Here is a 22,909-nt window from a genome sequence, read left to right as displayed (position 1 = left end):
TTTTCATAAAATTGAGAATTTTTTAAGAAAATTTTACCAAATGTCATCTTCATAGAATTTTACATTTTATCACTATATTGTTAGCATTTCCTACATCACTGAATATTCATATAAAATTATTTTTTTGAAGGTGGAGCATCTATTTATTTTTTAATACAGAAAATACAGGCGTATTTAAAAAGGGAAACATGCAAAAAAGTCACAAAGAGTAACAAAGTATATCACAAAACAAGAAAGTAAACTGAAAATAACAAGTGTACTAAATAAAACAGAGCCCAGCACAATGTTGGGCTTTCTTCCTGTGAGTTCCAGGATGCCCAGGCACTACCAGGTAGAGATGATCCCGCTTTTGCAAGAGCCGGTTGGTTGTGCAATGGTTAAAACCCAGTCCTCCTTTTCCTGAACAGTCACATCCTGTCCAAGCTGAGAGGCAATGAGACCGGTTTGGTCTTATGCATAAAATTGCCTTTTAATGACTGCATAATATTCCATCATAAGCCTTAGCTAAGAGTGAGACATTCGGGTTATGCCCCTTTTTTAGTGTGATTATTGAAACTGTCCTTCTTGATTTTTCCCTGGAAGTAGAATTATGGGGACAAAATGATGAACATTTTAAAGCTTCTTGACTTTTCTGTGTCTCGTCCAGTCTTTACAGTTCTTTTAAATAGGTTAATATTTCATCTGATACTGTTTACTTAGCTGTTCCTCTATTCCTCTTTGGTTGAACCACACCAGTGGTTCTCAACAGGTACTATTTTGCCCCCTAGAGGACATTTGGGACTGTCTGGAGACAGTTTTAGTTGTCACAATTGGTGAGGAGTGCTACTGGTATCTAGTAGGTTGAGGCTAGGGATGCTGCTAAACATCCTACAATGAAGGCAGGACTAATTGCTAGAAAAAAAGCATCATGTTTGGTAAAGGAGAGGGTCAGCAACAACTAGAGAAACCCTCAGTGAGATGGATTGACGCACTAGCCACAGGAACAGTCAAACAGACATCACGGAGATGGTGCAGGCCCAGGCAATGTTTCATTCTGTCACATAAGGTCTCCATGAGGTGCAGCTGATTAAAGAGCAACCAACAACAATAGCTCTATTGACTGCAGTTTTCTTTTCTTTTTACTAATGAGTGTACTTGAATGGTTGTGTAAAGTGGCTATTTTGAATAGCCAAAGCAGATATGGTAACCAGTTTCAAAAACTTCCATTTATCTGCTACTGAACGCTTATTTTACTTTTGGAAAATGTAAGCCTCTTTTTATCCCTTAGAAAATGGGCCACACCGTTGGTATTAGGCACTCAGATCAGTGAAGCTGTGGTACATCTGCAAAATGCAGCGAGACGTGGATGGGGGAATTGTTGAGTTTTATCCGAACTGCCAAATTTCATTCTACAAGTGGCTGACTTTTGTGAATGGGACTTGGATTTAATTGTACTAGCCCACAGGAGAAAACTAACACTTCTCACCATTCCAGAACAGCTTATTGTCACTAATTCATGTAGATGATTCCAATAATTTTCAGGGAAAGAAGCACTGATCCCATTGATAGATTTATTTTCAGATCAACTTCCCTCCTAAATAAAAAAAGCTGTTACATTTTCAGGGAGTGTATTTTTTAAGACTTACTTTTAAATTTCGAATTATCTTCAGTTCGTTCAAAAAGTTGCTTGCATAGGAAATTGAGAACAGATGGCGCAGGACCGGACAGTGTTTCGTTCTGTTGTACATAGGGTCGACGGCACCTAACAACAACACTATTCTCTTACTTGATGTGTTATATGGCAGTAAAAATAAATAACTTCACACCTTGAAGTTACTGAACACTTTTCAGTTTTCCGTAACAAGGCCACGCAGTCTCTGATTTGCGTGTCTCCGCTGTGCATTCATTTTGCTCTGCTTTCCCTTGGAGAGATAACAAACCCAGTATTTGTGTTAAGCCACCCCAGCTGTCTCACTTCACAGTTGCACCAATTTGTCCGCGTGCTTCTAGTGTGCTGTAGCGTGGGAGTGGGGGCCACTGCCTTGGCACACAAGCCCGCCAGAGCGGCGGGACTAGGGGAAGGGGCCCCATTACTCTGGACACCAATGGGAGAAGCGATGATGCTAATGTGGAGACCGGGAGAGAGAGACAAAAGCCAGCTGGGAGAGGTCGTAGGCACGGCACAGAGGCCGGGTTCCAGCGACCAGGCAGCCGCGCTGCTTCACGCACGCACGGCCCCACCACCTCCGCCGGGCGGCCCTCCTGTTGCTCCCGCTCCCTCGGGGGCCTTCTTCCTGCCCGGCGCGGGCTGTCCGTGGCGGCGCCTGACCCGGCGGCAGGGTTACTAGGAGGATAGGCTGCACCTGGCGCTTTTCCCCTTAACTGCTGTCGAGGCCAGGAAGGAGGGAATACGTTAGACAGCCGCAGGGGTGGTTATGGCTGAGAGGAGAGGCTCCTGCAACGTCGGGGAGCTGAGCCTGACCGGCACTGCTGGAGGCGCCCTGACGGGGTCCTCTCTCTCAGCCGGGTTCCGAGCGGGAGGCCGGAGCTGGAAGCATTGGCGGCTTGTCCAGTTCCAGGCTGCTGAGACGCGGCGCGATGGAGGAGGTCGATGGAGAGCCGATAATCACTGTAAGGGCGCCCGGAACAGGCTTGCTTGCCCTCACGATCCGAGGGCTGCGTCTGCTCCGTCGCTGCAGGCTTGTCCACCGCCTTGCGGCTCGGGAGGCGCCCGTATCCCTTTCCTCGGCTCAGTTGCCGCCGTCGAGAGATCGCGGCTTGAACTAGGTGCCCGTGTTCGGGTCGCAGTGGTCGCTGGGTTTCTGCTTCTTTGTTCCCTCAGAAACCTGTCCCCGGAGGCCCCATTCCATTCCTCTTCCGCCCTTGTCTTCCCAACCTTCCTACTTTGCTCCGCTTTTCCTCCTGGGTGTTAGAGCGAGTCCGGACCCAGCGTGGGTGGGGCTTTTTTTTTCCAACCGAATTAAGCTGCTCCACATCTCAGCGCCCTGAGATTGGCGTCTGTTAGTCGTGCAGTAAGGGTCCTTGGTGGCGCAGTGGTTAAAGCTCTCGGCTGCAAGCCAAAAGGTCGGCACTTCGAACCCACCAGCCACTCCGCGGGAGGAAGATGTAGCAATCGGCTCTCGTAAAGATTTACAGCTTTGAAAACCCTATGGAGTGTTTCTCTGTCCTATAGGGTCGCTACGAGTCGGAATCCAATCGATGGCAGTGGGTTTTAGTCGCCAGGTTTATTAAACGTATTTATTCTCTTGGGATCACTCCTGTTTTCACTGCTCTGTTTGCGTTCAATTCAGTCTGCACTCTCAGGAGGATATGTCAAGTATAAACGATCTGTGATTTTATGAAGAGATACATGGGCTTTGGATACTAGATACCTTTAGATATTTCCTTCCGCTGCCCGGAATGTTTTTTTCTTCCCTCTTTGCTTTATCTGCCGCTCATTTTTCAAATCTAAGCTCCGTCAGCCTCTCAGAAAAGCTTTTCCTGACCCCCTGACGAGTCAGTTTGTCTTTATGCCCTAGGCTTTCAGAGTTCTGCACCTCTTGGGTCTTAGCAGCCTCTAATAAAACCAAAAACCAAACCCGTCGCCGTGGAGTTGATTCTCACTCATGGCGACCCTAGGTGTTACAGAGTAGAACTGAGCCCTATAGAGTTTTCTTGGACGTAATTTTACGGAAGCAGATTGCCAGGCCTTTCTTCCACAGAGCTGCGGGTGGGTTTGAACTGCCAACCTTTAGGCTAGTAGTGAAAGTGCTACCCAGGGACCTACCTTGTCAACGTCTATACACCACTAACTTTGTAAGTTACCTGACCGAGTGTTTTTGCTTTTTAGAAGGTTAAAATGCGTACAGTTTTCACCTAAAACTACCGGATTGCAAAGCAGTCTATGATAAAACCAAATACTGAAAATGGGGATTATTTCAAAGCTAATGAGGTAGAAATGGGATATGAGATCTTAAATAGCAGCTGAAATGAGTTATTTTCTACGAAGTTTATTAGTTCTATAGAGTGTTAATTATTAAGTACATGTAAAGTACCCTAAATATTAAATATCCATCAAGTACTATGTCATTGTTTGTCAGTGGTGTATTCAGGAAGAAAACTTAGAATGTCAGAATCCCTGGGACTTCTTCAAACTTCACATCATCTTGCTGTCCCCACCTCCATTACTCTCATATTGAGCCATGTGTTTACAAAGGGGATGAAGGTGCTCTAAGCTAATTTTCCCTCCGGTGGTGATAATTAGTCCCTGAGTGGTGAAAACAGTTTACAGGCAGGCTGCTAACCGAAAGGTTGAAGGTCTGCCCAGAGAGTCCTCAGAGGAAAGGCCTGGTGATCCACTTCCAAAAAATCAGCCACTAACGCCTTACAGGGCACAGTTCTCTGCACATTGGGTTGCCATGGATTGGAATCAACTTGGCAGCTATTGGCTTTGGTTTGGTGATGATTGGCCTGTGATAACCCAGCTCTGCATTGATGTGGAGACCAGGTAGGAAATTGGTTAGCTTTGTGGGCTGAGCCTTGTAGACAGTCACAATCCTTGGTAGAACTCCATAATCCAGAGTCTGAGCCTCAACTCTGCAAGTTTAGACTTTTGTCTGTGCTTCAGAGTTAATCTGCTCTTTGGGTTTATTCTAATCAGACTTTCGAGAGGCTGATGTATTATCCTGAACACCATTTTATGAATTCACCCCTTCTCAGAATTGTGTCTGCTGTTAAGACAACTGCTTTCTGTTATCAAGGCACTTGAAGGCATATTAGTAATTAGTAGGTTCAAGGATATTTAAGCATAAATTCAAGGTAGTAGAACAAACCAAACCCATTGCCATTGAGTCAATTCTGACTCATAGAGACCCATAGGGTTTCGAATTGTTGACCTTTTTTGGTTAGCAGCCTGAGGTCTTAACCACTGTGCTACCAGGGTCCCAGTAGTAGAATAATTGTGAGTGATTCATGTAGACCAAAGGTCTTCAATCCCTTTTTTTTTTTTTTTTTGATGAAGCACTCCTTAAGAAATACAAGTTATAGTCACCTTCCCCAGAAAAATGCCTGTATGCATGTATTTTGATGTGCTTTGAGGACCCATTGAAGCCAAGACACTTGGAGAATTCCCTCACACCCTTTGCCTAAGTCAGTTTCTACCCTGACCACTTTCTGACTCTTGTCACCATAGATTAGTTTGCCTGTTCTTGAACTCCAACATGTACTTTTTTGTGTCTTCCAGCACCCTGTGGCCTTTTTAAGTGTGAGATGCCGCTTAGGCAGCCTATAGTGGTAGGGATTAGGAGTTGGATGGATGAAACTGAGGCCCTTGGGAATTGGCCTGAGTCAAAGAGGAAATGCAGAGCCAACATCGTAGAGGTGGCACAGAAGCCTTGGGATTGGATGTCTTTATTTTTTTCAGTGTGCAGCAAACAGGGTTCGGTTCTTTTTTTAACTTCCCTTTTCTGAACTACAGATCACTGAATCCCAGTATAATAATTAATTCAAATATAGCTTTTTTTTTTTTTTTTTATCAGCAATTGAGAGATGGCAGGCTGGGTTGAGGAGCCAATCAAAGCTCACTTGTGTTTTAAGGGACTGTTTTGAGGTCCAGCAGACTGGGCTGATGGCAACAACTCCCAGCTGCACACAGATCAGTTCTTAATGACCTTCATGACCACTGGCTTCTAAGATTGTTTGCAGATCCGTTGAAAAGCAAAGCCTTCAGTAAGAATAACAGTGTCTGTGCCTTATTTCTCACAAGTTGATTCCAGGAGTGAACTCCAAGAAGAAGCAACTGTGTTTTGACTGGGGCCCAGGGGAGATGCTGGTGTGTGAGACCTTGTTCAATAAAAAAGGTAGTTTTTTTTTTTTTTAATTTTCCTTCCAGGTTATCCACTTTGGCACATCTCGGTTTTCTTTTTCTCTAGTCTCTGATTTGAGTAGCTGAGACATGAAACATTTGAACTTATTTTGTACCATTTTCGTTTTTTGAAAACTTAACTGGTCTACATTTTTGTTGATTTATGAGGCATGCTAAGTCCGGGGGGGAAATAACAATAGTCTTCCTGGTATTAAAGATAGGTTTACTTTATATTTGAAAATGTCAAGTCCCCCCCCGCTTTCTTCTTGTCTAGGATGACTCAATTCCCTTCACAGCAGCGCTTTTATTGTGAATGTTTCCAGATCCCACAGCCATGACTTTTGTGTCCGCTGTGTGAACTCCACTAAATGATAGTTCTGTAGGCCAAATGGGCCCTTAGCAGCAGAGGCAGAGGTGGGGGCTGGAGAATGAAATAGCTCAGTCCTTTTTTCTGATACAGACTCCTGCTAGTAGTGAGGAGAAACTGAAATTTGATTTTGCTTTCTTCATTTTAAGGGAGAAGTCTCAGGAAATGCTGAAGAGATTGTCTTGCAAATCTTTGATAGCAGATTTTCCTCCTAAAAACCTGTGGAGGTTTTTCTCCTTTTATAAAGAACAGATTGAGCTAATGAAAATTTTATAATTTTGGTAAATGATATGGTGTGCAGCTTATGTAATTTCTTTTTTTTAATTGTACTTTAGATGAAGGTTTACAGAGCAAATTAGTTCTCATTAAACCATTAATACAGATATTGTTTTGTGACATTGGTTGCCAACCCCATGACACATCAACACTCTCCCATTCTTGACCTTGGGTTCCCCATTACCAGCTTTCCTGTCCTTTCCTGCCTTCTTGTCCTTGCCCCTGGTCTGGTATGCCCATTTAGTCTCATTTTGTTTTATGGGCCTGTCTAATGTTTGGTTGAATGGTGAACCTCAGGGGAGACTTCAGTACTAAGTTAAAAGGGTGTCCCTGGGCCATACTCTTGGGGTTTCTCAAGTCTCTGTCAGACCAGTAAGTTTGGTCTTTTTTTGTGAGTTGAAATTTTGTTCCACATTTTTCTCCAACTCTGTCTGGGACCCTCTATTGTGATCCCTGTCACAGTAGTCGGTGGTGGTAGCCGGGCACCATCTAGTTGTGCAGGATTTAGTCTGGTGGAGACTATGTAATTTTTAAGGGATGTCGAGTTTCTTCATCTTATAGTTGGGAATTGTCCCTTCTGTTGCTAAGTCCTTGTGGGACGGGTGGGTGTTGGAATCCCAAGCTTGACAGAGCTGTAGGATCTGTTAAAGGGTCAGTTTTTCAGGAGAGAATCTTCTGTGAATATGTCTGGTTGGCACCTTTTGGTATTGACTGGGAAAGGTTATCAACATTCCTAGATTGTTGGAAACACAAGGTTTTATATGTTTTGTTTATGTTTATTGAAATCATGTTCAAGATAAACTATAGAACCTATTCCAGAGGCTGTTATGTAAGAAATTTTCACAAGTTGGAGGTTTGTAGTTTATCATTCTAGAGCCTTTTCATCACTCTTGAAACATTTAATCAATTCTTTATTCTTTGTTTTAGGAGTAATAGTAGTACAAAGTAGTATAGAAATAATTTTTATCTGACTTTGAGATTACATAAAACTTTGGCTGTAGGTTTATCTTACTGAGTTTTACATAGGCTCGTATTTTCCAGTTTTATTTATTCAGTTGATGGAGGCAGAAAGTCATCCTGAAATGTGCTAGTGAGCTGAGCAGTAAAGACCAAGAATAGATATTTGTGTTTAAAATTCATGTGTGGATAATTGATATATGATAATTCATATCATTTTATTTTTTTATTCTTGAAATCAGTTGCAAATTTTGTTGACCATGTTGTTCCAGCTTTGGCCAAAGCTTCTGTAATTACTCAACTAAAATTTTTAGAATGTGTTGCTTTTGGGGGCATGGTGGTGATCGATGTTAAATTTCTTCCCTATTTTGTTTCAGAAAAATCAGAGGTGGTTCCAAGCTGCCCCTCTATCTATATTATCCGGAAGAATGAGGATTTTTACTGTCGGATCTTGAGAAAACTCTTCAATGAATCCCATGGAATCTTTGTGGGCCTCCAGAGGATTGAAGAAGAATTGACTGGCAAATCCAGAAAAGCTGAGTAAGTAGGCTGCTGACAGGTGCTGGAGTTCACAGCTAAACCGTGAACAGCCACATGAAATGTCTCTTTGTCCTTTTGCATGGTGGACAGATCGTCCCGAGAAATAGGGAACCTGGTTCTAGTTTGTGGCCTTGGTGTTGGGTGGAGTAAGTGACAAGGAATGGAAATGGCTCACAGGGGATACGGGGATGGCTGTGGAGTGACTTGCTGGCTTGATAAGCTATCTTTGTTTATATTCCCACTTTATTTACCCTCCAAGGAAGAAAATTTAGGCCAAATAAGCACCTGAGAATCCCACTGTTGGGAATTTGGAAATGAAAAATGACAGTTTTGTCTTTGAAGAATGCCTTTAAAACCTCCTTTGGCAAGAGACCAGAAAACCTGGTGTGTCCTCAGTGCAGTATATCACGGGGTTCATGATGGCAGTGTTTTGTTACTGGTGATGTGGACCTTGATTTGGTTACGGTGGTTTTTGCTGGGCTTCTTCATTGTAATGTTGCTGCCTTTCCCTTCGTAGTCAGTATCTTAGGATAGATACGTTGAGACTGTGCAAGTCTTATTTCTCCTCAAAATTTTCACCCACTAATTTCAGTATCCACCCCTGGATCCCATCTACAGTAGTAATTACAATAGTGTTTCCCTGTGGTGATTTTCTGTTTCTCATTACTCCTGCATTTATTAATTGGAATTCTACTTCAGGGACGCACTCTCCCTTCTTCCCATTTATTTAAGCTGTTACTTATTTAGGTCAGTATAGATTGATAGATATTTAATTCTGTGGTTTATGTCACAATGATTTGTTGATTATAGTGGTTCCAGCTTTGGCCGTTCAGAGCTCCTCAGGTTGGCTCCTGTGTTCTTTCAGCAAGCTCCAATCTTTTTTCATGCCCTTGCTAACTTTCTGGCACCACAAGATGTTCCAGGCTCATCTGGTGTGTCGTTTCACTTTTTTGCAGGTTGGTTCGAGTGAGTAAAAACTACCGATCAGTCATAAGAGCATGTATGGAGGAGATGTCCCAGGTGGCAAGTAAGGATTTGTTGTGTGTGTTTAAAAATCTATATGTGGATAATTGATAAAGGATAATCCATGCCATTTTATTTTTTATAAGTGAAATGAGTATTTGCAGTTCTTTTACAGGGAAGTATCTGGCTGTCAATACCACGAGGTTAACCTGGCGATTGACATCCTAACCCAAAAGTCTTACTTTTCCATTAAAAAAACAAAACCAAAGAATAGTTGCTGTCAAGTCAGTTGCGACTCACGGCGACCTCACGTGTGTTAGAGTAGACCTATACTCCATGTGGTTTTCAGCGACCAAGCCTTTCATCCACCCTTTTGGTTAGCACCACCCAGCAATTCCTTTCCACTTTACACAATCCTTAATCTTTCGGCATTTATCTTGAGTATGTTTTTCAAGTTAGAACACATTGAATTGATGGACTGTTGAAAGGTCTGAGGCTAAAGGGCCAAGTAAAGGGTCTTCGGATATTGCATTCCCATTCTTTGCCCTGCGTGGTTTAGTCACCACAGCTGTAGGCACCGAGGGATTCCTGGCCGTCTGCTAGAATCTAGTGTAACGCCGTGGTGTGCTGCATCAGATAGCTTCGAGGTTGCTGGCCTACAGTCGAAAGTGCTCTTGTAACTTGAGGGCTTTGGTTTGGGAGTCATTGATTTACAGTAAAAAATATGAAACATTAAAGAGAAAAAACCAGCTTCTGGTGAAAACAGGTGGTCCTTAAAAGGAATGAAGGCAGAAACTATAGAGCCTGGTACTATGAAATTATACAAGACTAAAAGTTCCCTTACTCACTTGAAATGGTTTGTGTTTCATTAGTTGCTGCTAAAGATCCAGCCACTAGCAGCCTGTTCAACAACCAGGTAAGGGGGGACCGCCTTTGCTGTATTGACAGGACTATCTCTTACGTCCTTGCACCCAAGTGAGTGGCTTTGCAATCACTACTATTGGCAGTTGTCTCCCCTTTTTCCAGGTAGACAGCTCTTTGGGGTGGTGGGGGTCATCTTCCTTCCTGGTGCCCCTTCAGTCGAGGGCCTGGCACATTGCAGGACAAAGATGTGCTTGGTGAATCCTTGTCGAAGATTTCAGTCCTTGTGGGAAATAAAAAACCTAAACACTGTAGTGATGCAGTCATCTCCTGAGATAGAGGGTGGAGCTTTTGGAACCATGGCTTAGTCTCATCGACTGGATGAAGTCAACATTTTTACTGAGCTGCAAGTTATACTTTTACTTAGAACCGGGAGATGACTTACAGAATTCTTTTCTTTGTTGGTAAGATATTTTTCCACCACAGTAGTGAATAGGGAGAAATAACTGTCTCTGAAGTCAGCAAAACATTTATTTCCCCCTTGAGACTAAGATATGATAATGTCTGGGTGGAAGGTGGTGGTGGAGGGGAGCTGCTTGTTCCTGTGGGCAGGGTCCAGGTCTGGTGTATTTTGGGATCTTGTTTGGACTTTGCCTTTTTAAGACTACTTCCTGATCATCAGTCCTTTGAGTACTAACTTCACATTTTTTACCGTATCCACAAGTTCCTGGTAATATTATTTGCTGAATATTTTTCTAAAAATTCTCTCTCCCATTTTACTCAAATAAAGCCTCTTTCTAAACCGTAATAGCCATCATGTCATGGTTTGATGTGCTAGTTACATTTTTCTAACACACCTTAAAATAAAATCACAACCATTAAAATAAGGAAATGTTAGTCTGTGTACCACCGTCTAAAATTCCCTCCCTCACTGCCTGTGTGAAGCACTGCTGTAGCCGTAGATGCCGGATCAGTGAATGGCTGTCATGGGCTCAGAGCCTTACGTGCTGGATAAGTGAATGGCCATCATGAGCTCAGAGCCTAAAATGCTGGATCAGTGAACAGCCATCGTGGACGCAGAGCTGTAAATGCTGGATCAGCGAATGGCCGTCATGGGTGCAGAGCGTGGCTTTGTTCCTTTGCTCTGAGAGGAAATCTCCAGGATTTTTGTCAGCAAAAACCTTGTATCCGATTCTTCCGTAGGTCGCCATTTTGTCGGCAATGGAGCTTGTTTGGAATCTCTGTGAGATCCTTTTTATTGAAGTCACCCCAGGTGAGCATGAGAGAATTCTGTCACAGCATCAAAGGCTGCCCTCTGATCTTTCTTCCTTGTGTCTCCTGTGTATTGTGATGGGCGTTTGGGTGGGTAGAATGCTCTTGCCAGCGATTTTCAGTAACGTAACCATGGGAAGCATTACTAAACATCCAAAAAAGCCTTGGATTTGGTCAGATTCTGCAAAAAGGCTCCCACTGCCTTCTAGAAGCTTAAAATGTTAGGCTAACCACCTCTGAAAACCACCAAGGAGACCAACATTAAACTGGTATGTGAAAAGGGTGGCCATGTTACACTGTGGCTGGTCAAGTTAAGAACGTTTTAGGAATGTGAGGAGGGGTCCGGTGGTGGGAGTCAAAGTGCGTCTGAGAATTCCGTTGCTGGTGATCGGGGTATGCAGACCCTTGTACTCCCTCAGTCCACTCGGATCATTCCATTGATCGTGAGCTATGTTGTGGTCGGTGCTGTGCCCAGGCTTCATTGGGCACTTTGTGGAGGTGCTAGGGGTATCTTTGCGTTTCTCCCAGTGATCTATGTTCGCTGCTGTCCATAGATGTATGCTAATTTCTGTGCAGCCATACCATTTGATTGATATTCCTGCTAAAGCATTGAATGACTTGAAATTAAAATTAGTTGTTAGACCAGGCTGAGCCAGGCTCAGATTCTTGACCCACTGCAGCTGAAACAATAAATGTGTGCTGTATTAAAAAGAAAAAATTAGTTGGTAGATGCTCTCCAAGTATGCCTGTCTCCTCCAGTAGATTTCGAGGGCTGTCACGGTGTTTTACTGTCATTGGTTACCTAGTGCCTGACCATCATTTAAATAGCCATCACGTTTTGCATGAAGATGAGGAAGCTGCCCGTGGATTGTGGGATCTGGGTCTTCTGTTCAACCCTTTCTATGTTCAGTGAGGTGGGGCAACCTGGCACAGAGGGAGTGTTTATTAGCAGTTTGCTTTTTCCTAGCCCAGTCCTTGATTCGGGGCTGTGTTTGTGCCCACTTATGAGGGATAAACCACCTCCTAGCATGTCTGACTTGCATCCCTGTGATGTGGGGAGTAGGCTTTGCTGCGAACAAAGCTGAGGTGGTGGTGTGTGATGAGCGTCTGTCCTTCCAGCCGGCCCCCTCCTCCTTCACCTCCTTGACTGGGTCCGTCTGCATGTGTGTGAAGTGGACACTTGGTCAGCAGAAGTTCTGGGTAGCGAGAATCCAAGCAAACATGAAAGCTTCTGGAACTTGGTAAGAGCCGGGCACAGGCTGGGCCTCCCTTCCTTCCACCCTACATCTGCCGTCCCTGTGCTCTCAGGTGCTCTGGGGGTTATGTGCAGAGCCTGCGTGGCTGCCTGGCTCTTTGAGTCTGTGGCTGTGGAGACGCTCTTAGGTCTCTTCTTCCCTGCTCCACGGGAGAGTGTAGGACTAAATAACCACACAGCAGTCATGCTTTAGAGACTGTCCTTGTGGGTCTAAGGAAGAGATGACATGGAGACATCCCACTAGGATGGAAATGGGACTGGATAAAAACAAGCATGAGGGTTATTTTTGAGGTGGTGGGGTCACAGGGCAGGAAATCTGTCTGCCTGAGGAGTTAGAAAACCACAGTGTGGCTTGAGGGGACAAGTCTGCCCTCCTCTGCTGGCTGGGCCTCTGGTCTCCCATGAATGTGCGTGGTCTCGGGTGTCTTCCCAGGTGACCGCCTTGGTGCTGCAGGGCCGGCTGGATGAGGCCCGACAGATGCTTTCCAAGGAGGCTGATGCCAACCCCGCCTCAGCGGGCATGTGCAGAGTCCTGGGGGATCTGATGAGAACAATGCCCATTCTCAGTGTAAGTGGCCCCAGGCGATGGGTTCTCCAGGAAGCACAGAGGGCTGTGGGGCCCTGACATCTATGGCCTGTCTCCCCTTTAGCCCGGGAACACTCAGACTCTGACGGAGCTGGAGCTGAAGTGGCAGCACTGGCATGAGGAGTGTGAGCGGCACCTCCAGGATGGCACGTTTGCCTCCAGCGGGCACCTGGAGTCCCTCTGTAAGGTCTGTGGGGGCAGCAGGGTAGGGGGCCGAGTGTGCAGGCTGGCTGCCTCAGTGGCCGAGGTGTCCAGTGCAGTGATGGCAGAGCTCAGTCCTGCTGGGAAGGACTCATGCTCTCATTGAGATCTGCCTGTTGGCCACTCTAGAGGAGGAGGGGGAATGACTGAGAAGTCTCCCTGAAAGGAGGATGGAGCTAAGCTCCCATTCCCTCAGAGCTAAGGGGCAACTCTCCCTTCAGATCATGCTGGGAGACGAAAAGGCCTTGCTGGAGCAGAAGCAGCAGCTGAGTAACTGGTACCATTTTCTGGTGACGCGTCTGCTGTACTCCCACCCCACGGTGAAGCCCACTGAGCTGCACTTCTATGCACAGGTGAGTCTGAGCTCGCTGGGAGGAGGGTGTTGGAGGCCCCGCCCCCTGTGGGTCATTTTCCCTGAGTGGTGGGAACAGGAAGGGGCTTTTCTTGGGCCCTTTTTGAAGGACCCATCACCCTTCTCCAGGGTTCCTACACAGCAGCCCTGCCTGCCCCCCGGAGTTTGTGCTTCCATCCTGGGGACTGAGCGGGTCATCACCTTTCCACAGTCCAGCCTGGACCGGTTTCTGGAAGGGGATAGCAGCTCAGAGCCCCTGGACAACATTTTGATGGCGGCCTTTGAGTTTGACATCCACCAAGTGATCAAGGAGTGCAGGTAGGACCCCTGCCTCTGTGTTCTGTTCCCTCTTGCTGGTGTCCCACCCTTCTTCCTGCAGACCTGCTCCTCTGGACAAGGGGTGACCTTCCTGAGGCTGGAGGGCTACTGTATTTATAATTATTTACATGTCAGGAATGTTTATTTAAAGCCACATTGCAGGAAATGACTTTGATTTTTAAAAATCCAGAAAAGGCAAGCAGGCCTATTTCTTGGAAGCTAATGGACCCACAGCCACCTTAGGGGACAGCACCTCCCAGCAGTCATGCTCGTGAGTCATGGGGCTTGTGGCAGGTATTTTCAGAACAGGTACTTTACACTCCAGCCCCCTCTCCAAAAGGGGACCCAGCGTTGGAAAGTTCTAAAGCCACAGGCAGGAAAGGGATGTCAAACATAATGAATCAAAAGTGAAGCTTTCCAGAAACGTCCACGCACAGTAGGCAGAATTCATTCCTTTTTGCGCAGTCTGGACAAGTGGGCGTTACACCACTGCCCTGAAGGGGAGAGATGTGGCTCGAGCATTAGGTGGCCCTGTCCACATATCATTTTACGGACCTCGACTGCGTCTTTTTAGTAGATGTGGTTCCCCTGTGCTACCTGATTTTCCTGATTCAGCTCCACAAAGTCCGGGCTTCGAGAAAATGATGCCAGATTTGAGGAAAGAAAATTGAGTTTTGTGTCAGTAGTATTTTCCCGGGCCTTTATTAACTGTGGAATGGCAGGGGTGTGGGTGTCTGTGGAGAAGTCAGTGAGAATAGCTTACAGAGAAAACACCTCACCACCTGGCTTTGCTGGCGTTTCTGCCTGTAGTTCTAAGTAGTGGGTATTCCCAGATACACCACCTGTCACAGCAAGAATTTCCACCAGGGCTTCCTAAGTAAGCCACATTGGGGTTTTTAGGGATAAAACAGACTTCAGCAGAACAAGCAGCAGGAGGGAACATCACCTGTGGTTTTCAGTGACAGAAGAAGAAGATGGAGACGGGCCAGCGAGGAGGAGTAGCTTTCTGAGTCCCCCAGGAAGTGGCGTCATTCTTGGGCCAGTCTAAGATCAGAGGGCGACGCACGCAGCCCCTCCCACAAGTTATGAGCTCTCTGACCTGGCTGGCAGGAAAGGGCCTGAGGTATTTCTGTCAGCTGTGGAGTTTGGGGGTTTGGTTTTTTCTGATCAGGAATCTACCTCCTCCTTTCTGAAGGAGGTAGAAAAGCAACTCTAAGACCCCATCCCAGGAACTTAAGGCTAGAACTGACTTCAGAGACAGAAGCAGCAGGCAGACCTGGCCCCTCTTGACTGGTGAAGGACTGACCTTAGCATTCTGGGAGCACTGGCTTTCTCATGGTTGTACCAGTCAAACCCTAGTGCAGTTCCTGAGTGGTGGTGGGGGGGAGGTGGCAAGGGGCTGGCAAGGGGTCTGTCTCTGGGGTTGGACCCATGGGCTGGTGGGGGGAAGCCTTGCTGTCTGGGTGTGATGTTCACTGGGCTCATGAATCTGCCTCATGAAAGATGAAGGAGGGGTATCCTTCTTAAAGGCACTTGAAGGGAGGTATCTCAGTGAGACCTGATGAATCCCATGTCAACTCCCCCAGACCTGCAGGAGCAGGAAGGGTAGTCATAGTTAGTCAGCCTAGCTGAAGGGCCGTGCGTTTGCCTTTCTGCACATTTAGCCGTCCTTTCCTGATACCCCTGACAGCAGGAATCCTCCCCCCGGGTTTCCCCTTACTCTAAAGAGGGGCCGGTTCCTTGCTGTCTGGCAAAAGGAAACAGGGACCTGGAGTGCAGTTCTGGTATTCTTAAGGTCCTCGAAAATTATCGAACTAAATGGAAATAGGTTTCCCTTCAAAAACCAAGAGGTCCAGTTGAATGTTTTGCCTAATCTAGAACCTTCTGGCCAATGCTCTGGCCCAGCCCGGAACTTTGGACACGGGGGTGCAGCAGTGCATGCCTCATCGGCCAAGAGGCTACACGGCCCTGGAGTCTGGCTGGTCACAGGGAGTAAAGGGCAGCAGTTACTGCAGGCCACCCAGAGGTGGGCCATGGAGGTGGGCAAGGGGTGATGACAGGCCCAGCCCAGGGCCTCTCACACCAGCACCCTCACAGCAGCCGCTCTGGCTCCACAGGGTTCTCCCTTACTTCCAGCAGCGGCCACTCTGGGGCTGTCATTACATCTTTCGCCCACCTTTCAAACAGTGGCTGTTTACCTGCTCCATCGGAGGCTGTGCTCTTAAGTTCCCTGTAATACGTGTGTGAAGATCCAAACTGTGCTGTTGAGACGTGTCCGGATTTGCAGAGACTGAGCTAGCCTTTCAGAGTGCTTGGTTACCACCTCCAGTGGTCACTACCTTCCAGCCGTGCGGGCTGTTCCCTCATCTTGGGGAGACCTTGGGAGCTGTGGTAACTTTGGTTCCGTTTGTGTAGTATTTCTGTGTAACTGGGGCATCCTCAGTCTCCTGCTCAAGGACTCTTGGCTCCCTGAGCTCTGTTTTGCTGTAAATGTGAGAAGTCCTGGTTGCAGCAGCTGTTCCGGAGGCCAAGGTCTCGCTGCTTCCCGCCCACTCACTCCCTCAGCACACGTGAGGTCCTGCTCACGCAAGATGTGGCCTCCCCTGACTCCCTTCTTGTCTTGTGTCTGACCCACAGCATTGTCCTGAGCAACTGGTGGTTTGTGGCTCATCTGACTGACCTGCTGGACCACTGCAAACTGCTCCAGTCTCATAACCTCTAGTAAGTGGGCAGGGGGCAGGCAGCCTCCTCTCCCACTACCCAGGTCCTGAAGGCTGGGACGAGGGAGGGAGCCCTGGAAGGAGCCAGCCGTGGTCTCAGTCTCATGTTTCATTCCAGTTTTGGTTCCAACATGAGAGAGTTTCTTCTGCTGGAATATGCCTCGGGACTGTTTGCTCATCACAGGTGGGTGTCGGGTGGGGAGACGGATGGACTGGGGCACTCTTCAGCATTCAGGTACCCTGGAGCTTAGACTCTGTTCTCTCCCAGAGAGGACCCTGATGGTGCAGAGGGGTGGGGGAGGAGGAGCCTCCAGTGCCAGCCCCCAAAGCTGCCAGGGCGGCCCCTGGGCCTGCCAGCCCTGCCCCTGGGCCTACTAGCCCATCAGGTCTGTCCTCCACCTTTGCAGCCTGTGGCAGCTGGGGGTGGATTACTTTGACCACTGCCCCGAGCTGGGCCGAGTCTCCTTGGAGCTGCACATTGAGCGGATCCCTCTCAACACAGAGCAGAAAGCCCTCAAGGTGCTGCGGATCTGTGAGCAGCGGAAGATGACCGAACAAGGTGAGCTGGCCTGCTCTCAGTGTGCCCTCTGCCAGGTGTGGGGGTCGGAGACCCTCTGGGGCCGAACACTGTGCTCACAACCAAGCCAGCTGCCTCCTCACCAGCCAGACCACAGGGAAGCCAGGACCGCCTCATAGCCAGGCAGTGGGTGCCAAGAGGGAAACTGAGACACTTTTTAGGGAGAGCCACCAGGGCTAAGGATCTACTGGGACTTAAGAGAAATCAAGCAAGTGGCCTGTTAGAAGAGGTTCTGACCCACTTCTCCCTTCTTATAGTCAGAGAGGTCAGGTCTGGGGTCAGCTCTGAGGGGGCCTGTGACTTGGTGGGGAGGCAGCACTGAGGGGCTCAGGAAGAGCACAGGCCAGACAGGTGCGAGCAAGAGTGGCCCTTCTCCTCTCCCCACACTGCTGGATGGTAAAAATCTCAGTTGCTGCTCTCCCAGAGGCAACTGCATGTTTACAACATTCTCTGAAAGCATATGGCTTTTAAGACCCAAAGGATGAAACAAAGATCTTTTCACCATCTGGATATCAAACCCACTCATAAAGCCAGGCCTGTGGGGCGGGTAGTTACACTGTTGGCAGAGCCGAGTGACTATAAACCCAAGTTGCCAGTTCTGCCAACCAAGCCGTATTCGGAGCACCTGAGGCCCAAGTTGTGGTGAAGCTGTGGAAGGCCTGCTCCGATTCCAGCAGGTTTGGGAATGGAGAGATTGTAGAGTGAAGGGCTCGTCTTTTCTCTTCCCTGGCAAAGTTCGCAGCATTTGTAAGATCTTGGCCATGAAGGCTGTCCGCAACAATCGCCTGGGCTCCGCACTCTCCTGGAGCATCCGAGCCAAAGATGCTGCCTTTGCCACGCTGGTGTCAGACAGGTGGGTTCGCTGCTGCCAGGAGGCTAGGGGGCGGCTGGCAGGCCTGAGCCTGTGGCTCTGCCCTCACCTGGGCCGGGCTCTGCAGGTTTCTCAAGGATTACTGTGAGCGAGGCTGCTTCTCTGACTTGGATCTCATCGACAACCTGGGGCCAGCCATGATGCTCAGCGATCGACTGACGTTCCTGGGTGAGTCTCTTTGGGCGCCATACCCTGAACCGTGGGCACAAGTGGACAGTTGTGAAGATTTGAGGGGTTCTTCCAGACTCCTCCAGTGTTTCCTTCCTGTTAAGCCTAAACTCCAAACCATTAGAACCCCGTGTACCAGAATCTAAAAACCATTATTTTTTGGTAACGTTTTGTTTTCCAGTAATTTCAGACTTACAGAAAAGGTACAAAAATAGTATATGGAATAAGGAACTCCTGTATATACAATACGCAGATTTACTAATTACTGTATTTTACACAAAGAACGTGTTTTCTATGTTCGTTTGCCAACCACACTCTCCCCCTGTGAGGTGTTTTCGTAAGTGCCACAATGCCAGTTTTTTAAATAAGTTTCTGTAAAAAAATTAGAATAGTGCACTTACAGAAAATACCTCGGGGAAGGTGCGATTGTCAAACACATAGAAGATGCGCGTTATTTGCGTAAAAATATGGTTTTTTTTTTTGCCTCATGTTATTTTATTCATCAGTCATCTTTACTGAAACAATTTGAGAGCAGGTTGGAGACATTGTTCCCCCTTCTCCGTAAATCCTTCGTGTGCATTTCCTAAGAACAAGGACACTCTTATGGAAGCACATTACAGTTGTCACACTCAGGAGATTTAACATGGACACAGTGTGCTGAGCCAATCCATGGTCCAAATGCCGATTCTGACTTGTCCCAGTCATGTCCTTTATAGCTGGTTTTCCCTCATTCAGGATCCAATCCAGATCATGAATTGCATTTAGTTGTCATGTTGCAGTGCCTCTGCCTTTCTTTGGGTTTCTTAACTTTATTTTAGAAGCATCAGGCCAGCTGTTTGGGGGCTTGGCTGAAGTCTCCTCTATTCAGTGTTTTGTACCACTGAGAGGACGCTGACTCCCCTCAGTGGTGCATGTCCTGTAGTCGGTAGTGCTGTCTTTGATCACGAGTCAAAGTGGAGCCCACCAGCCTCCTCCTCTGAAGGTAGTTTCACCCTTGTTTTAACAAGCTGCAATGAGATACTTGGAGATTGCTTACGTAGCCTGTCTTCATCAGACTCTCCCACTAGTTCTAGAACCATTGAGGATTTTCTTACTCCATCATTCTTCTGGCATTTCCCTGTCAGGAAGACAGCTTTCCTTTCACCCCATTTGTCCATATATATCAGTATGGACTCGTGGATTAGGTATTCAGTTGTCATCCATGACTCTTGGTCTGTCTGATGCGTTTGCCCACATGTGGCCTGCATCTCATTGGCTCTCAGGCTTGCAGACAGCTCGTGGCATGGCTGGTGTGGGGTGTCTTTTCTTGTTTAGGGCCAAGGTGACTTTTCTAGGTGTCACCTGGGGGCCACTCGGGCATGTGGAGTGACTTGGTGTTCTCTCTTCTCAACAGGAAAGTACCGCGAGTTCCACCGACTGTACGGAGAGCAGCGCTTTGTTGATGGTGCATCTCTCCTGCTGTCGCTGATGACCTCGCAGATCGCGCCCCGGTCCTTCTGGATGACCCTGCTAACAGACGCCCTGCCCCTTCTGGAACAGAAACAGGTAACGCTGACTCCATGAGACTCTTTACGTTTCTGTAGGCCTTGACAGTGCAGCGCTTAGTTCTGTGGTTGGTCCCCCCCCCCCCCCCCATAGTAGCCACTTGGAAAACCCAATATTCACACCAAAATAAAAAGACCGCATTTGAGCTGAGGCAGCTGACGACTGAGAGTGCTCAACTAGGGCCTGACTGGAAGTGCTGGGAGTGAGCCGAGGAAACTGCTCTGCCCTCCTGGGCCCACATTTGCCACTTTTCCCTAGGTGATCTTCTCAGCAGAGCAGACATACGAGCTGATGAGGTGTCTAGAGGACTTGACCACAGGAAGACCAGTGCATGGAGAGCCTGATGCCCAGGGACTCCAGGTAATCTGAGTTCTCTGGGTTCCACAGGGGAAATGGGAAAGGCTCCCTCCATTTCAGGGTTCCTCTCCCTCCCAACAACACTGGACAGCCCCCCACAAACTCATTTGGCTATCTCTTAGCCTATAACTGTGATCTACTAGCTTCTTTTAGAAACATGGGGTATTTCTAGTGTTCTGGTCTCTATCTATCTTCCTTCCTGTGAATCAGAGTACCTACTTGCAGTGGTCCTCTGTATACTGTTTTTTTTTATATTGAGAACTTGCTGGAAGCTACTGAATACCAAATGCCTTCTTCCCTATCTACCTCTGGATTAGACAGAACCTACTTTGGTTTTAAAGTACTTCCTGCTGGCCCTCAAGCTGGTTCTTTGCTTCTAGGATGATGACATAGAGACCACCAAGGTGGAAATGCTGAGGCTGGCTCTTGCACGAAACCTTGCTCGGGCAATTATCAAAGAGGGCTCCTTGGAAGGCTCCTGAGGTCACGAGCTGCTCCACCGTGGTGTCTCTGTATGGCCGTGTGTATGTACATTCTTAAAATATAAATGTTCTCGTTTGCAAATACAGGGCAGGTTCTTCGAGAGTCGAGCCAGGGCATTGTTGTATCCACTCTGAAGCTCAGAGAAAAAAAATCAAGAAAATGGAATTTACTTCCCTTAGGAAGTAAGCCATCTCCAGATTGGCAGGTGTCATGCCCTCTTGCTCCTGATTTGAAACTTGAACAAGAGCCTGGGTGGTTTACTCATGCTTCTCAAATCTGGCCTTACCTCAGAATCTTCTGGAACACTTGTCTGGAACACTTGTTAAATTTCTAGATTCATTTTTTTTTTTTTAAGTCCAGGAAGTTGTACAAAAACTAGGTTATTCCAACACACCTACCACAGCTCTCCCTTTGGAAGCTGTAGGTGGCACCACGCCCCTTCCCCCCAAGGGTGGAGGGTGCCTGCAGTAGAAGGATTCCAAGTAGGGGGAACATGGTTTTATTTAACATGCAGCAAAACAAGGGCAGCAGAGTTGGTATCTCCAGTACAGCTGTTTGCCATGAAACAGTGACCTCGATAGTAATCAGGGATAGTCATAAATAATTTTAATGTCTGAAGCTTATTATAAAGGTATAGTTCCAGAGTACCTCCCCAGGTCTTCCCAGGGCTGCAGTAGCTGGCTTCTGGAAAGCTCTTGGATTTACTCCTTAAATAGTGAAATCAATTCACTTCTGACCTGTCCTAACGAAGCAGTGAAACCTGCTTGCTGAAGATAGTGGGGGGAAGGAGGGGCTGCATGACCTCTTGATATAGAGTAAAGCCTGGGAAAGAGCAGGGAGGGAACAGGGACTGTGGCCACTTTTCCCCAGGGGTATCTGATGGGATGGCTCTGAGCTGGTCCAGCTGAGCTCAGACAAGCCGCTTGCTTTTCCCAGCTCTATTTCCTGTTGGTCTGGAGTCAATCGCCCAGGACTGCATCCACCAGGAGTAGCTGGGGCAAGCTAGTTGGGTCCGAGCACTGTTGAAGCAATAGGGTCTGCTCCAACTCTCACACCTGCAGACCCAGCATCTCGCCGACAGTGCTCTTAGCAGCTGGGGTTAGTTGGGGCCTCTGGAGATGAAAGGACTAAGTCTAGTGCAGTGTGCCTGGGCCCAAGGCCCTGTGTACAGCTGTAGGCGCGACACCAACACCATGAGGTGGGAGGGGGATGCAGAAGGTGGCGGGGCTGTCCTCCCCTCAGACTCCAAGAGCAGGGCAGCTGGCGATCCCATGCCAAGCAAGAGGTAGTGAGTAGGACGGCCTGGTCCAGGGCAGGATGTGCACTCTCCTTAGAAGCTGAGGAACTGCTTCCAGAGAAGGGGAACACCAGTGGCTCCTCTTCACTTTCTTTCTTTAGCCCTAGTTTAGGTACCATGAGGCCAGGTTCTCTTCCTAGCAGGCTGCGTTCCATGGCTGCTGTGGTGTCCACAGGACATAGCCTGCCACTGCCAGGGACAAATGCATACAACTTGTCATTCCAGGCTGTGTTGGCCTTCAGTGTCCAATCCAGGATAATGCTGCCCACGATGGCTGGCTGGGAGATTCCACAGCCCATCCACTCCTGGCTCTGTGCCATGGGGTTTCCTGGGTCACCTGGCTTAGCCCACCTACTGGAGGTGGGGGCAGGAGCCTGCCAGCAGGGAAAAGCAGTGACAGACTGGGAAGCACAGAGTAGCAACACTGTAGAGAGGTGGAGACAGGCCTCAGGCCATGCCTCTGCAGGGGTGCAAGGACAAGGTTCTCAAGGGGGTGCCCATTAGTCTCTTTCTAGAGACTCTGCCCCCCAACAGCATCTGGGGACACCAGTAAAAGTGGGGGGACCTCCTCAAAGCCTTGGGCCAGGGCCCAGGACAGGAGGTGAGTCAGGGGCTACATCCCACCCTAGACACTGTGGCCACTTCAAGTCACACAAGTAATAAAAAACAGGTCCTCTTAGGGGCCAAAGGAGTGATGGTGACAGCAGCAGCTCGGCGCCTGGGGCCTGTCCCACATCATAGCTACAGGTCTGCAGTCAGGACCTGGGCGGATGCTCCTGGCGCCACCCAGCGAGGGCAGCCTCCTGGGCTTCCCAGCGGAGATGCCAGGGTCCTCCAGGGTCATAGGCTCCCCCACTGCTCCACAGGAGGGAACTGGTCCACCTCGCCCACCTCCGTGCTCAGCTGCTCCCCCAGGGCGAAGGTCAGCCTATACCGAAGGCGTACCTTCTCCTGCAACAGAGGAGAGCCTGTGAGGCCTGGCCAGTGGCCTGCCACGGAACATCCACTCCTCAGTGCCCTTTCAGCCCTTTCTGTGCTAGAGGGGCGGCCACTGCTGCCCCCACCCTTGCCCAGCCTGGCCCTGGGGTGGGGAGGGGACAT

General features: G+C 48.1%; 2 protein-coding genes across 6 annotated transcripts in view; one reads left to right on the top strand and one right to left on the bottom strand.

The window, feature by feature from the left end:
• Positions 1–2,507: 2,507 nt before the first annotated feature.
• Positions 2,508–20,592, top strand: NUP85 (nucleoporin 85). Its single transcript, XM_003417267.4, has 19 exons — positions 2,508–2,610; positions 5,744–5,837; positions 7,820–7,982; positions 8,939–9,009; positions 9,818–9,861; positions 11,010–11,079; positions 12,198–12,319; positions 12,767–12,901; positions 12,984–13,106; positions 13,342–13,473; positions 13,684–13,790; positions 16,428–16,511; positions 16,629–16,694; positions 16,918–17,069; positions 17,823–17,940; positions 18,026–18,126; positions 19,520–19,671; positions 19,930–20,031; positions 20,409–20,592. Exons 1-19 carry the CDS (start codon positions 2,578–2,580, stop codon positions 20,508–20,510), a joined length of 1,971 nt encoding a protein of 656 aa, XP_003417315.2. The 5' UTR covers positions 2,508–2,577; the 3' UTR covers positions 20,511–20,592.
• The window catches only part of GGA3 (golgi associated, gamma adaptin ear containing, ARF binding protein 3), a 35,158-nt gene continuing 17,718 nt past the window's right edge, over positions 5,470–22,909 (bottom strand). For 4 of the 5 annotated variants that reach the window (XM_003417266.4, XM_003417265.4, XM_064270764.1 and 1 more), the window contains one exon: positions 5,470–22,759. In XM_003417266.4, the coding sequence (XP_003417314.1) occupies positions 22,649–22,759 (111 nt within the window). In that variant the 3' untranslated portion in view covers positions 5,470–22,648. The remainder of the gene's footprint in view (positions 22,760–22,909) is intronic. The other variant, XM_064270762.1, reaches the window with a different exon arrangement.

The sequence above is a fragment of the Loxodonta africana genome, chromosome 18, assembly GCF_030014295.1.
Source record: "Loxodonta africana isolate mLoxAfr1 chromosome 18, mLoxAfr1.hap2, whole genome shotgun sequence".
NCBI lineage: Eukaryota > Metazoa > Chordata > Mammalia > Proboscidea > Elephantidae > Loxodonta > Loxodonta africana.
The sequence above is the reverse complement of the archived record's forward strand: the minus strand, read 5'-3'. Positions and strand labels throughout refer to the sequence as shown.

Bases quoted from the DNA above. Each gene is read 5' to 3' on its own strand.
- NUP85 (XM_003417267.4), top strand. From the start codon at position 2,578: ATGGAGGAGGTCGATGGAGAGCCGATAATCACT. The intron at 5,838-7,819 runs GTAGTTTTTTTT...ATTTTGTTTCAG, and splicing joins GACCTTGTTCAATAAAAAAG to AAAAATCAGAGGTGGTTCCA. The intron at 13,791-16,427 runs GTAGGACCCCTG...TCTGACCCACAG, and splicing joins CAAGTGATCAAGGAGTGCAG to CATTGTCCTGAGCAACTGGT.